Source organism: Saccopteryx leptura, chromosome 1, assembly GCF_036850995.1.
Source record: "Saccopteryx leptura isolate mSacLep1 chromosome 1, mSacLep1_pri_phased_curated, whole genome shotgun sequence".
Taxonomy (NCBI): Eukaryota; Metazoa; Chordata; class Mammalia; order Chiroptera; family Emballonuridae; genus Saccopteryx; species Saccopteryx leptura.
The window spans coordinates 265,073,614-265,089,120 of record NC_089503.1 but is presented as its reverse complement, the minus strand read 5'-3'; the positions used below and the strand labels follow the sequence as shown (position 1 = coordinate 265,089,120).

Sequence of the window (15,507 nt, the reverse complement as noted above, 5' to 3'; positions counted from 1 at the left end):
TATTGTTTCAACGTGATTATGAAGTTGCTGGGTTTGAATACACAGTTTATTAATTCTCCAGGCATTCACAAGGTCTCCCTGGTGTGTTGTGTATGTAGGTATGCACACATGTACCTATGATAACCAACACTCTTGGAGTTTACAATCCTGCTGGTGACAGAAAAGATGGAGTCAAGGTTCATTTGTGTTAGAGAATCATAGTGTCCCAGGCCCAAGGAATGCTAGACTCCAACGCTGATATTTCACAGCTTGGAAAACAATGGAAGAGCAAGGTGAAAGGACTTGACTAGGTTTATAGAGCTAAAGCAATAGAGAAATTGGGGTCACAGCCCAGAGATGTCATGCCCTGTTCATCAGGACCTTCTCACTCATATATGCCCCTCCTTTGGGGTTCCTATATGTGTGAGAACTCAGGATACTCACATACAACTAAAATGCATCAGGGCCCTGTGAACACGTATGTGCTGAGAAGATGGGGAGATAATATGAATAGCTTCCAATACAGAGTAAAACTGCTATAATGAGGTAGAATGCAAATCCAAAGACAGCACACCTCTCATCCTGCTCCCAGCTAGTTAAAAAAAAAAAAAAAAAAGATGGACAGATTTCCAAAGCACCTTGAAATTGTCATATGATTTTCCTTTAGTTTGAGCAGTACAAAGCTACCCTTTAATTCCGTGAAAATAGCTTTTCCACACATCTTTGCACACACAGTCACACACACATATGAACCATTGGCAGCAGGTACTTTTAATTTGCTGGAAAATATTTCTAAGAAGTCAAACAGCTCCAGCCCAATGAGCGCACCCTCCGATTGGCTGGCCAGACCAGTTGAGGGACCTGATTGGTCCCCGATCTCAAGGACCGATAAGAACGGCTATAAAACCCCTGGGTGCAGCTCTTGGGCCCCCAGTTTGCAAAAGCCAGAGGTGCAAGGAGCAGTGACTGCAGCCACGGCGGCAGCAGCAGCAGCAGCAGCAGCCACAGCAGCAGCCGCAGCAGCAGTGGAAGCGTCAGCAGGAGCAGCATCAGCAGCAACAAAAAATCCTCATCAAATCCTCACCTAGGCTTTCAGTGTATCCAGATCCACATCTTCCCTCAAGCCGGGAGAGGGAAAGAGGAAAGGGGGGAGGAAAAAAAAAACCCAACAACTTAGCGGAAACTTCTCAGAGAATGCTCCAAAACTCAGCAGTGCTTCTGGTGCTGGTGATCAGTGCTTCTGCAACCCATGAGGCAGAACAGAATGATTCTGTGAGCTCCAGGAAATCCCGGGTGGCAGCTCAGAACTCAGGTAAGCGGCAAACCCAGGACCGGTTTCTCTCCCAAAGAGCTGTCCTCATTTGCCTCTCGCTTTTGCAACTGTGTCTGTGAAGGCTGATCTTGATAATAAATGTGCTTCATGCCTGATGGCAATAAACTGCCAGTGTAATCCAATAGCCTTAGGAAGTGGAGCTCCTTTGTTTAATAAATTGCACGCAACTAACGAAGAAGCCGGTCGCTCTGCTGAGGGTATTTCATTGCATAAGCCTAGCCTGATTGCCTGAAATCTGGCACGTACCCTCTTGGGGGGGGGGGGGGGGGAGGCTTGAATGTTGGCATGCTTCAAAGCGCTCTCCATACTTTCCAGAAGCTGAAGCTGATCTTAAGGTGAGACATGATTTGGCTGATACCCCTCTTTCTTTACCTTTAAGACCCTATAACTTGACTTCCCCACCCCTCCAGAGAGCACACTGAAATCTCCCTCTGCCGACTGATTTACGGAACCATAGCACTCAAGTCTGACAAATCCCAAGCAGATTCAGAGAAAGCCCTACACATCACACCCCCAACAGTGCTCATTCTCTTCCTCCCAGCTTTCTGTCTCTCTCTCGGTCTCCATTCAGTCGCCCATGCAGCCCGTGGCCGGAGAGCCGCTTGAAAAGGAGTATTTGTGAAACGTAGCAGCTGTTTCTGCAAGGGAAAGGTCTCACTCTAGTCCTGACTCCCCGGGCAGTTAATTGTGTATTGGCTTGGCCGTTAAAGGAAAAGAGTCCTTAGGAGGCCGGCATTGACACCTCTGCCTTTTGACTTTGCTTGTCCGCCCTGCTCCCCAGCCATTGCTGCCCTTGCTCCCTCAACTGTCAGCAAAGCTGGGATCGCAGGTGTTCAAATGCTGCAGACTACACTCCCCTTGCTAGAGCAGGTCCCTGCCGAGAGAAGGGCTTTGCTTCACTTCCTTTTGTACTTAGTTGCTATAGAGATGCAGTGATTCACAATTCGAGCTTGCCTAAAACAATAGCAACCCTAATGCATATTAAAACTGCTTAAAGCAAAGTTATAATTTGAACCCGTGGAAATATATAATTAGGGAAATGACTTGTAACATCCAGAGGCTGTGGGTGGTGGGAGGGGGAGGGGAATTCTAACCCAACCATGCTTTTGATCTCAGAGGAGAATCCTATGGTATGAAGGCCACAGATCATTTCTTGCTGAGCTGCCTGCCAGAACACCCCCCCCCCCTTCTGGAGGAGAGAAATTACTTTTATGGGAGATCTTATCCAGAATGTAGAAAGCCTCATGCAAGTTCTTTGCGGTTTTCTTCCAGTCTTGCACAAGGGGTGCCTTGGCTTTTTATTCCACAATTGTGTTTCTCTGTTTAGAAAAAAAAATGGCTTTTAACATGAGAGATGTTATGCATACCTCTAAGCACTGTCCTACCGTGGGGGGGTTGGGGTGAGACAAGAATGGGTCAGATTCCTTTCTGCCCATTTGAAGGTAAGTTATAAGCCCTAATTCGGAAGGGATTCCTGGCAAATTCTTCTCTGCCATTTAGACTAAAATTCCATCCTTATTACTCTGGAGTACATTTTTGGGAGCCAAATGGCCTCCCTGGCCCTCCTACCACCCAGCTCTGACCACTAGCTACAGCATTTGCCTCCCAAAGCTTTTCAGGCTCTAAGTGATGTCTTTGGCTCTGCAGAGCTGCTTGGAGCATCATTCCTCAGACTCCATCCTTGCTCTCCGGCCACACCGGCGGTGTGGTGATGGTGAGACCAAGAGCATGTGTCTCAGAGGGAGACCATCCCCTCTCCTTCATGTGTCCTGGTTCTTATAAGCCAGTGGGATTTATCTGCCTACCCCACGCTTTCTCCCCCTCCCACCTTTCCCCCTCTGAATGGGTCTAGCTACTGGCCATATCACAGATAAGTTCTTCTGACCCCATGTCCTTGAATTCTTCCACCACACCAACCTGACGCCCTCACTGTCTGACCCAGATTGGATGGACTTGTCTCTTTCAGCGGAAGTGGTTCGCTGCCTCAACAGTGCTCTGCAGGTTGGCTGTGGGGCTTTCGCTTGCCTGGAGAACTCCACCTGTGACACAGATGGGATGTATGACATCTGTAAATCCTTCTTGTACAGCGCTGCTAAATTCGACACTCAGGTAACAAGACGTTGACCCTTACTCCCACTGGTTTGCTTGTCTTTGACAGTGTGTTAGACTATTATTCTTAGAAACCAGTCTCATGGGGAACCAGCTCTCCTTAGCCTCTCCAACTCTAAATTCTCATCTCCGGTGTACACACACACACACACACACACAGTTTTGGCCTTGATATAAGTTCTGTATAAGACACTCCCTACCCACTGTAAGGCACAATTGTAACAGGCTGACAGAGGCTGTCTTATAAAGGAGTGGTGATGGGCAGAAAATCTTTGCTTCTTCAAGAGGAAATAAAAACGTTCTTCTAACAAAGACATTCTCACAGTATGACCTAGCATTCTAGCTTATAGTTTGACTTATTAAGTCTCAATCTCAAGAATACAAAGCCATATTATGGCTATTTTTAAGCTGCTGGGTGGTTGTTTATGGTTCCTCTTTTTTCTTTTATTTTTTCTCTTGTCTCATTCCTTTCCATGGAGCTTAGTTCTCAAGGTAGTCTCAGGGGGTAAGGACATTTTTAATCCTGGCCACACCCACAGTTTTCTCATTGCAAGGACATGCAGATGGCCATAATGCAGTGCCAAGAGCCCCTTAAGTCCCACACATTATATGCCCTGTCCGCTCTTGTCAGCTTGAGCTAAAGCTTTTCCTCCTACCCTTTTCTTGGCAGGGAAAAGCATTTGTCAAAGAAAGCTTGAAGTGCATCGCCAACGGGGTCACGGCCAAGGTCTTCCTCGCCATCCGGAGGTGCTCCACTTTCCAGAGGATGATTGCTGAGGTGCAGGAGGAGTGCTACAGCAAGCTGAACGTGTGCAGCATCGCCAAGCGGAACCCTGAAGCCATCACTGAAGTTGTCCAGCTCCCCAATCACTTCTCCAACAGGTAAAAAATGAGTCTACTTTTTTGCAGTTAGGGTGGAGGGGGGAGTGTTTGGCTGGCAGAGCCAGACACAGAAGGGGGTTAAATTTCCATAGTCATGCTCTTATTTTAGCTTGCAGTCTTCCCAGCTTTTGCAGGAAAAATGTGTTTGTGATTGGTTATGACAGCTCAAGCAGGCTGGGTTTTTTGTAGGGTTGTTTTTTTTTTCAGTATTAAATAGGAAAAGTCTTCCTGAGCAGCTAATAGAAAGCCTCATTTGCTGCAGCATCCCTGGGTATATTTTCATGGTTAATTTCTTGCCATAAGCCTGAAGGGAATTACAAAGTTTATGGAAACAAGCTTTTGAGACATCAAATTTGGCTGAATGACTATGCAGAGTACAGCTGGCCATGATAAAAAACCCTGGTCGAATGTTGTAATGCAGTCTTTTAAATCTGCATGTACTTCGAGTCAGCCCCAAGCCCAGTCACATATTTACTAGGCAGCCCAGAACAAGCTATCTCACTTTAGTGGGACTGACACTTCCTTTGTGCAGAGTGCAATAGCTATACTAGATGATTCCCATGTTCCCCTCCAGGCCAGTGTCATCCCATTCCTCTAGCCCTAGATTTCCTGGAATGAGGTTCCATGACTACCCAGATCACTTCCTCATCTAAGCAACCTTATGTGACCCAAAGCCACTGAGCTGGTGCTATCTAAGCACTGTGCTTTTCTGTGCCTCTGACTCGCTGTCTTCACCAGCCAGGAGTGAACACCTAACACAATAGGGCTGACATCCTCATTCCCTGGCCTAGAAAGATTCCCAGTGAGACCTGGGCTTCCCCACCTATGAGATGCTGATGGGGGTTTGACAGGGGCGGGGCAGGCCTGTCAAATGCAGCCTACTGTGATGCCCTTCGGACTAAAATTTGACTCCCATTTCTGAAGTGCTATGATTCTCTGACTCTCCAACCAAATGTGCACATATTCACACAGATCAGTCCTATCCATGTTACTCCAACCACCTGGCAGCTAATTCAGACTTAACCTGATGAATTTCCCAGCCAGATGTTGCCACCCTTCTTCAGATAGTGGCAATGGCCTAGTCCTTCTGGGGCTTCTCAGTGCTTTAGGCATGTTCATAAAGGCAACTGGAAAATGAGAGACACAGTCCCCCTGAGAGAAAGGTTAAGCCCCCTGACACAAGAGCTTGGTCAAATTTCTCATTCACTCTTAACTACAGGTCTGTGCTCTTCAGAACCTGGTACCCATTTATAAACATCACTTGTTCAGTCCTTGGAAGCCACTTTGTCATGAGTCCTAACTGATTTCTGCTGAAGAGGAAATTCAGCATTTATCTCAAATAGACTGTCTCTTTATATTGACCTTGGTCTTAAAATTCACCTAGGAAGATTCTTATTGTATCTGGGGAGAAAACAAAACAAAACAAAAAGAACCTGGTTAATGCTGGAAACACCTTTCACTGAAGGAAGAAAAATAAAAAATTCTTAGTCTGGCCTGGGGCTAGGAATAAAGGATGTTATTTGTTTAGTGACTGGGGGTGGGGTATTCAGGAGTATATTAGCAAAGCCACTATTATAAGCTTAGATCTTTAAGGATCTGGTGACAATTCATGACCTATAATATGGCATATAACCAATTTTGAGGCAAGACTAGTCTATTTTAACTGAGGCAGTATCATTATGAAAGGAGAGGTCTTACAGAAAGGATGACACAGATTCTGCAGTGGCGGTTCTAAGAAGAGACTAGCAATTGCTTTAATCGGGCCATTGTTACTTTCCATAAGTGCCTTCTCAATTCAAGAAGATGGTCACATCTCTTTCTTTAATCTTAGGGGAATCACTGGTATTAGGAAAGTGGGAAAAAATACCCACCCTCAGAAACAAGAACCTTCCATGCCACTTTTACTATTCTCCAGTGATTTCACATCAACTGGCTCACATTATTCCTGCTGAGAACTGTAGAGATTTCCTGTTTCATTCTGGGCTTGATTTGCTCTATTTAAGCTCCTCACCCTCCTGAAACATCCTGCTTTCCCAGCCTCTGTCCCACCATAGATTCTTGTGCCAACTGGCACAGAATCACAAAAGGAAGTAGTTACAGGTTCATTCCACCTTCCTGTGACTTAGCTAGCCTGAGATCTGGGCCTGGGAGAATCCAAAAGCCTGTGCCTGGACCCGGAGCCAGGATGGAGAAGCTTTCCATGAAAGAAATGCACTGAGAAGAGGAAGGATAACTGGAGTGTCCCCCTGGTTGAATTTGCAGATTTTACTGTCAACCATGAGGGAAGCAGGTGAAATCCGTTGGACAGGTTGAACAGTGTGAGGTTTGGGAAGGGATTAGACTGGTCCCCATCCAGAGTGGGAAAACTGACGAAAGCTTCCAGCTCTCTGGGGCATGGATAGGGAACAGGAAACAGAAGAATAATATTGATCAAGGGAAACAAAGGACTATTTATAAACCCTCATACAGAACGTTCCTAGGCAGTATGTGTGTATTTGGGTAAGCATGGCCGAAACAGTAGCTATGGAGAATATCTGATCTTATTCCTTACAAAAAAAAAAGTTGGTGATGGAATTTTTGAAGAAGGAAGGAAGAAACATGCTTTAAAAAGTCCTTCTAGGCAGGGTGTTCCAAGCAGCCCACCAAGTCTTTGCGGCAGACTCCCACCACTCTCCATAAAGATGAAGAAAGAAATCTTAAATAGTTCTAACTCTTCCTGCAAAGGACAGGCGTTAGAGCTGCACTGTTTTTGTTAAATTGAGAAGGAACATATCTATCAAACCACTAGAAACATATCATATCTCGGCTGAAAATGGCCATAGATGTTAACTAGACCAACTGCCTCATTGTAATAATTAAAGAACAGAGGCACAGAGAGGGGAGTGACCTGCTGAAGGTCACACAGCTGGTAAAGGACAGAATTGGACCTAGAACTCACATGGCCTTGAGCCAAGCTATTTGATTTCTACTTCAAAAATGGCAGCCAGTAAAGCCTGCAGGATACATCCACAGTCCAAAAATAGAATCCCAAGCAGAACTGAGTAAGTGTGCCTGGGGTGATCAACAACTAGATTTTTGTACACACTCTCCTCAAAGAGAAGACACATGTCACTTGGTACAAGACTGTGCTCAGTAAATATGTGACAGTTGCTAAGTCAACCTTTGCTGGAGACAGTTTATTCAATAATCTCACTTAGTGGTTTATAGATAGGAAAGGTCTATGTCATTAACTCATGAAATCCCAGAGGACAAGGCCATGTTCCAGTCCTTAATGGAAAGTCCTTAACCTACAGCTTACTCTGGCAGATGGAAAGCCTGACCAATTTTCCAAACTTGGAGGAGCTGACAATGGAGCCACAGCACTTTCTATTTGAGGGTCTCTCTTATCCTACCCTCACTGAGAAGTAAATAAAGCTCTGGGAGAGAAGCTGAGGTGAGATTTGGGGAGTCAGTAAGAGCAGTCAGGCTGGCAAGGGCCATCGTCAGGAAACAGTACTCACAGGTGTCCTCTCTGGGCTGGCAGAGACAGCAACGGTGAAGGCAGGAGCCCTCAGAGAAGGGGAGCAGGTTTGACAAAGTGGGGCCAGAGGTGCTCGCAAGGCCTCAAAGATGCCAGGCCAGATGCGGAAGCTGCATCTCCTTGCTGGGCTTAGATCCCTTCAGCCAGACAAGTTTGCAATGTCCATCTAAGGAAAGGCCATCTTCTTCGGCTCATTTGGGAGGTCATCTGGTACGATTAGGTCTTCCTAGAACTGGAAGGGTTAACTCCCAAGTTATCAAGTCCTTACTGAGGGGCAATGGAGTGAGGGTCAGAAACTTTATTCTCTAGGATCTAATCATGCTGTGAACTGGACACAGAGCTCCAGGGGATCCAGGGCCTGGCAGAAGCCACGAGGAAGGAGATGCCTGGGGAGCTGTGTGGATATGGAGACTTTTGAAGCTATTGATACAAAAAAGTTTATTCTCAGTTTTTCTGAACCACTTTTCTCCCACTTCCCCATCCAAGTGAGATCTGCATTGATTCACATGATTTATAACTTCAAAGGTTAGAAAATGTGTTTTTTGCCAGAGAATCCCAACTTTAACAACAGCTGGATATAAGCCCCCCCCCACCTCCGCTTGTGGGAGGGGTGGGGCCAGGCCTGTGTCTGAGACACTCTTTCGGACCCCAGATTCATCCTGCTCCCTTGCAGGAGGGTGGCCACTGTGCTCATTACCTCGTTCTACCCTTTTACTGACATCTTTGAAAGGACCTCTCCCCTACTTACCGTACATCATCCTTGAAAGAACCTCTCTGGGGGTGCGGGTTAAATTATTCTGGAAAGATGTATGATCCTGTGATCTGTGAGGTGAGTTAAAAATAAACAGATTTCTTTTCACAGAAGCTCTTGTGGCCCCAGCGGCCGTCAGGTCCTCTGAGGGAAGATCACTGTCATCAGGACAGTCTCTAATTAGTGAACAGGGAGCTAATGGGTTTTGACAACTGTCACCACCTCAAATTGGAGCAGAAGCATCCCAGATCAGGCTTGAAAATATTTGAACTGTCTTCGTAAAGAACAGGATAAATAATTTATCTGTTGTACATATAAGACAGTTTCATTCTTTCTGAACCATAACCCTTAGCTTCCATGTTTGAGCTGCTCAGAGGACTTGCATAAAAGATGAAGAGAATTGATACTAATCATAAGGTTTTGGGTCGAACTTACCAGGTCTACAGATAATTTTTCTTATGGGAATCATGACTTATAGGAAAGAATTATATTTTTAAAGCTCCATTTCCTCTGTGGCCACAAAATTAAATCAACAAATGAACAGTGAATGGGCAATATGGCCCTATGATACTGGCACATGAGGGGCACAGAGAACAAGGACACAAACCCTGCCTTCAATAAGGTTAGAGTCTAATCAGGAAAATAAAACCATCACATGCTGACCTGTGTGATGCTAACCAAATATCTATAAATGTCCCCAAATAAGAAAGAGGCTAGTTAAAGCTAGACCAGTGAGAGAAGGCTTCCTGGAATTATTAAAGCATAAACCATTAAGGACCACTTTCCATAATATCCTCATTTAATCTTTCCATTTAAATATACTCATTGCCTGGTAAATTGGCCCTCTCACTACAATATACCTTTGAAGAATACTGACTGAAGATAGGAGATTCATTGAAAAATAGAAGTTCAGTTTGAATATGTACACATATGCCCATATTCCTGAACACACACCACCAAGAAAAAGGAAATTGCAAAGAAGCATCAAAATAACTGCAAATTTGCCTGACCGGGCAGTGGCGCAGTAGATAGACAGTCGGACTGGGACACGGAGGACCCAGGTTTGAAACCCTGAGGTCACCAGCTTGAGCGCAGGTTCATCTGGTTTGAGCAAAGCTCACCAGCTTGAGCCCAAGGTCGCTGGCTTGAGCAAGGGATCACTCAGTCTGCTGTAGCCCCCCAGTCAAGGCACATATGAGAAATCAATCAATGGACAACTAAAGTGCCGCAACAAAGAATTGATACTTCTCTTCTCTCTCCCTTCCTGTCTGTCTGTCCCAATCTGTCCCTCTCTCTGACTCTCTCTCTGTCTCTGTCACACAAAAAACAAAACAAAACAAAGAAAACCTTCCCAATTTATATACAATGGTTATTATTTAAATTTTCTTTTTCTTTTTAATTTTTACTGAATTTGTTGGGGTGACATTGGTTAACAAAATTATATAGGTTTCAGGTGTATAATTCTATAATAAATCATCTGTATATTTATTGTGTGTTTACCGCCCTAAGTCCAGTCTCCTTCCGTCACCATTTATTTCCCCTTTACCCTCTTCTATACCCCTTCACCACCCTTTCCCTCTGGTAATCACCAGCATGCTATCATATGTGTCTATGAGGGTTTTTTTTGGGGGGGGGGGAGGGGAGTTGTTTGTTTTATTGGTGGGTTGGATTTTTCACTTAATCCCTTCACCTCTGCAATAGCATGGTTTGACCTGGAGAGCATTATGCTAAGTGCAATAAGCCAGTCAGAGAATGACAAGTAACATAAGATTTCACTCCTATGTGGCATCTAAAGAACAAAATAAACTAACCAACAAAATAGAAACAGACTCACCGATAGACTGACAGAGTAGAGACTGACAGCTGTCAGAGGGGAGGAGGTTGTGGGGCTGGGTGAACAAGGTGTAGGATGTGCAGCGACTGTTAATATGTGTCAAGTGTTGGGCTCACCTCATAATATTTCACTAAGTCTTGCTTCTACCACTAACCCAGTGCGTGATCTTAGACAAGTCCCTTTCACTGTCCCACCTTAGTTTCTTCTCTATAAAATGAGATGATGAAATAGTCACTAAATGATCTCTACAATCCCACCTAGCTCTGTAATTCTGTTTCTAAAAGTTTTCACACATTACTGTCAGCTTACCATCCAAAGTAAATTCCCTAGACTCTAAACAGGATAGCAGACCTCTCTCAGTACACTGTCTGGTAAAACCAGGAATCACTCAGACTAAGAATACACTGCACGAAGACTAGAAGCCAAAACCCCATCAGCTGATGAAGTAGTTGGGTTCTCCTGGTCTGGCCATTCGGGACGAGGTGCTGGCTGGAGCCCCGATGGATGCCCGGTCTTGCCTCATCCTCACTGAATGACGTCTCCTGTGTTCTCTTTCTCAATGCAGATACTATAACAGACTTGTCCGAAGCCTACTGGAATGTGATGGCGACACCGTTAGCACAATCAAAGACAGCCTGATGGAGAAAATCGGGCCCAACATGGCCAGCCTCTTTCACATCCTGCAGACAGATCACTGTGCCCAAACACACCCGCGAGCTGACTTCAACAGGAGGCGCACCAATGAGCCGCAGAAGCTGAAAGTCCTCCTCAGGAACCTCCGAGGTGAGGTGGCCTCTCCCTCCCACAGCAAACGCACCCCCCCTGAGAGTGCGTAAGCAGAGAGAGGTGTTCACAACCTCACCAAATTGGTGTCACTTAAGGGTGTTCACACATCAACTTTGAGTGTACTGTGCCTGGTTTGATTTTTTTTAAAGTAGTTCCTATTTTCTAGCCCTTTAAAGAAAATTGCATGAAACTAGGCTTCTGTAACCAATATCCCAACATTCCATGACGGCAGCATTTTGAACAGAATATGTGTGATCTTTTCCACCTCTCCTCAGGAGGAAAGACCTTCTTTTATCACTTTCCTCTACATTTCTTTTCCCAGCTCCCCTCAAAACTACTCTCAGACACAAAACATTCATGTACTTCCCCAGACATTGTAATTTGAAGATGTGGAGCCCTTTAGAATGGTTGCCCCAGTAGAGTTAGCCGATAAGAAGCAACTTAATTTAAATGCATGTCTTAAATACTCATAAAGATGTTAAATGGAATTCGTGTTATGAATCTGTGCTGGCCATAGACGAATATGAATGACATGTTTGAACTCTTGATCTCTTATGAGCTAGTGTCTTATGGTCTTGATCCTCCAATGTCTAATTTCCTTTCCAACATATTTACCAAATTGCTCAAGCCTGGATCTCCAACCAGGCTTTGAGCCTGCCTCTTCTTGCATCTAATGAAAAACAAAAAGCTAACATCTTTATGTACTGTAACTGCTCAGAGCTTTAAAAGTATCTTTAACAATTGTCTTAAAACCAGAGAATCTTAAGGTCTAACTGTGGAATATAAATAGCTGAAAACTAATGTACTGTACATAAATTTCCAGAGGACTCTGCTTAAACAAAGCAGTATATAATAACTTTATTGCATATAGATTTAGTTTTGTAACTTAGCTTTATTTTTCTTTTCCTGGGAATGGAATAACTATCTCACTTCCAGATATCCACATAAATGCTCCTTGTGGCCTTTTTTATAACTAAGGGGGTAGAAGTAGTTTTAGTCAACATCAGAACTTAAGATGGGCCTGTATGAGACAGGAAAAACCAACAGGTTTATCTGAAGGACCCCAGGTAAGATGTTAATCTCCCAGCCCCCCTCAACCCAGAGGCTACTCTTAACTTAGACCTAGCTTGAAACAACTCTGTCACATCCAACTGAGAATGACAGAAACCAAAAAGAGCATCCCTTTGGCTTGGACCACTACGAGTGTGAGAAGGCCAACGATACCTTGGGACGTGACAGTTCTTGACTCACCACCTCTCATCAGTGCCTAGTACTCTGGAAAACTGATGATTGGGTAGAAGACATTCCATGAAGTCGATCAGGAATGAGTCAATGAGCCTTTGGGTCTTAAGTTTGGAGGACTTGGGGCTGAGGAGGTATAAATAACCCTGGGCTATCTAGCCTTAATAGACTCCTCTTACATTTTTGTCCTGTAGCACGCTGCCTGCCAAAGTTGTCCTGGCAGCTGGGCCATCTCTGTAGGATTGCCAAAAAAAAGAAAAAAAAAGAAAGAAAGAAAGAAAGAAAGAAAGAAAGTAAGAGGAAAAAAAAGAACTGGTGGTTGGATCATTTCTGCCATGATGTTTACAAGATGGCGACCACCAAAGCCAAATGATTAACCTATCTATGAACAACAGTAGTTTCTCAGGGTCACTGTCCTTGAACCCATCAGTCCGTTATGAACGTCACTGCCCACCAAAGGTCAATGTCGAGAGAGGAGGAGGGTGGAGGGGTAGGACTGTAGGGGCCACTCCAAACTCGCTTAGGTAGAAACTATTGGTGCTTGACTCTCACTAGGCTAAACTCAAGATTTGACCAAATCGAGTGAGAGGGATCCTGGTGGGAGGAGGGAGGGCACATCTCCAGAAGAATGAAAAGCAATACAACTTTACCATGAAGCCTTTAAAACCAGTAACGTGCTGCTCAAGGACCAAGAGCGACTGCAGCAGACCCAGCAGCAGCAGCACAAGCATTGCTGCCTTGTCCCCACACAGCCTCTAAGCGTGCTGACATCAGATTGTAAGAGCATTTTTATACTCAGAACTACCCTATCCCCAGGTCCCCAAACATATGGACACTGCCTTAGCCTCTTGGAAATCAGGTAGACCATACTCTAAGTTGACTTTCCCCCTCCCTCCCTCCCCTACCTCTGAGCCCCAGGCAACACTGACTTCTCTGAACCAGAAAAGCTATTAAAGTGTGTGTGTTGTGTCCATTTTGCAAACCCACAAAACCAGGACCACAATGCAACAAGTAGTAAGTACATGAGTATTCCTAGCAAAGTTCTCTTTTACTTCAGTCCAATAGATTCTCTTTTTTTGCCGTGACCTCTTCACACCGTGGTACCCCCTTTTCTCCCCACAGTGATATTTCTATATGTATTTATAATACATATATCTACATATCCAGAAAGAAGCAGTTCTCACAATGTTGCTAGTTTTTTCTTCTTTCCCCATCCTGCTGCCCCCAGCTGCCCCTGACACCTCCGAAGCTTCATCCTGTGTCCCAGCAGAGTGATTCGGGCTGACCTAGACCAGTTTGCATGATTCTTCTATTGTGATTTGGTTGCACTTTAGACATTTTTGTGCCATTATATTTGCATTATGTATTTATAATTTAAGTGATATTTAGGTTTTTGGCTGAGTACTGGAATAAACAGTGAGCATATCTGGTATATGTCATTATTTATTGTTAAATTACATTTTTAAGCTCCATGTGCATATAAAGGTTATGAAACGTATCATGGTAATGACAGATGCAAGTTATTTTATTTGCTTATTTTTATAATTAAAGATGCCATAGCATAATATGAAACCTTTGGTGAATTCCTTCTAAGATAAAAAATAATAATAAAGTGTTATGTTTTATTGTTTTTCCCCCAATGTCTTTCATTGTTATTCTTTAAAAACTTCTTGAATGAGACTTTCTGAACATAAAGTTAATAACTGATTAGTTTCTTAAAAGTCACTAACTGACACTAATTTAAAGTATTGATATGTAAATGAACATAGTTTAAAGTCAATATTCTCCAAATTTCCTTGAAATATTTCCTTAAAATATTACCCTCCCAGTAAAATTGCAACCCAAATTCCTTACAAGCTCAGAAGCATTATGGTCTGGGTACTGCTCCGCTCCAGCCTCAAGACTCACCTTTCCTCCCGTGTAATGAAGCGTACACTTCAGCCCTGCAGGAGTTCTAGAAAGGACTTGCTCCCTCTCCTCTGGGCCTTTATTGATGCTGTCCTCACTTTCTACAGGACCCTGTCCTCCACCCTTCGCCTAGACTAGAATCCCTTTGCTTGTTCACTAATGTGTTCCCAGCCCTGAAACGGCTCCCAGTTTGCAGGATACCCTCAATAAATACAAGGAATGATCCAGAAAGAGTTAAAAGGGTAAAATTAAATCATTGTGACAAGAGAGGTAGACAGCTCAGTGATGACAAGGATCCAGCTTCAAGGTCAAACTTCTGGGATTTGAATTCTGGTCCTGCCACTTATTAACTGCATGATGTCAGATGAGTTACTTAATCTCAAAATGTATCAGTTTCTTCTTCTGTGAATGAGGTTAGTGGTAACCATCACAAAGGTTATTAGAAAAAGATAAAATAACTGAAGTGCTTACAACATGTTCAATATACTGTAATGCCCAATAAGCGTGGGCTGTTACCATCATCACAAGTACAGGGGATGAGAGCAAAAGCAGGGGAGGGGGAAAGGGTTCCACAGCAGAATGACATTCCGCTCGCTCTTGAAGCACGGTCACAAGCTCAGTCACAGGCAATGGGCAGCTTCTGTGGTATAGTTTTTTGCAGTTAGGAATTTTTTAATAAGTGGATTTAATTAGTGGATTACTTAGTGGATCATAATTCGGTAGATTCTCCCATATTTTAAATTCAAATGAGGATATTTTTCTCAATATCATTAATTTCTAACTGCAAATTGCATGTTCTCAAGTTCTCATATTCACAGGACAGTTAACAGATATTACAAGAGATGTCAGTTGGAGGTAAAAAATGTACTCATTTGTTTTTCTCTGACCTGGCAAAGGAAAAGAGTACATTCACTTCACTGAGATCCTTCATTCTCAGTCTTCATCTATTGATGTCTGTGTCTGCATTATCACACTACGGGATAGCGTTTAAGAATGCAGACCTGGGATTTCTATGAACAGAGTCCAAATCCTTGAACCTCAACTACCTTTGTGACCTTGAGCCAATTTTCTGATATTTTCATACATTAGTTTTTATTTTACCTATGAAAATATCTCTGTGAAATAGATATAAATAAAAACCCTAACTCCGAGAAGGATCGTGA

At 43.8% G+C, this 15,507-nt stretch overlaps 1 protein-coding gene across 1 annotated transcript; it reads left to right on the top strand.

Moving 5' to 3' along the window:
* Positions 1-930: 930 nt before the first annotated feature.
* Positions 931-14,065, top strand: STC1 (stanniocalcin 1). Its single transcript, XM_066351838.1, has 4 exons — positions 931-1,291; positions 3,279-3,421; positions 4,092-4,303; positions 10,974-14,065. Exons 1-4 carry the CDS (start codon positions 1,174-1,176, stop codon positions 11,242-11,244), a joined length of 744 nt encoding a protein of 247 aa, XP_066207935.1. The 5' UTR covers positions 931-1,173; the 3' UTR covers positions 11,245-14,065.
* Positions 14,066-15,507: the final 1,442 nt, after the last annotated feature.

Excerpts from the sequence above, each read along its gene's own strand:
- STC1 (XM_066351838.1), top strand. The coding sequence starts at position 1,174 with ATGCTCCAAAACTCAGCAGTGCTTCTGGTGCTGGTGATCAGTGCTTCT. Across the intron at positions 1,292-3,278 it reads GGTGGCAGCTCAGAACTCAG|CGGAAGTGGTTCGCTGCCTC; the intron begins GTAAGCGGCAAA and ends TGTCTCTTTCAG. Across the intron at positions 4,304-10,973 it reads CCCAATCACTTCTCCAACAG|ATACTATAACAGACTTGTCC; the intron begins GTAAAAAATGAG and ends TTCTCAATGCAG.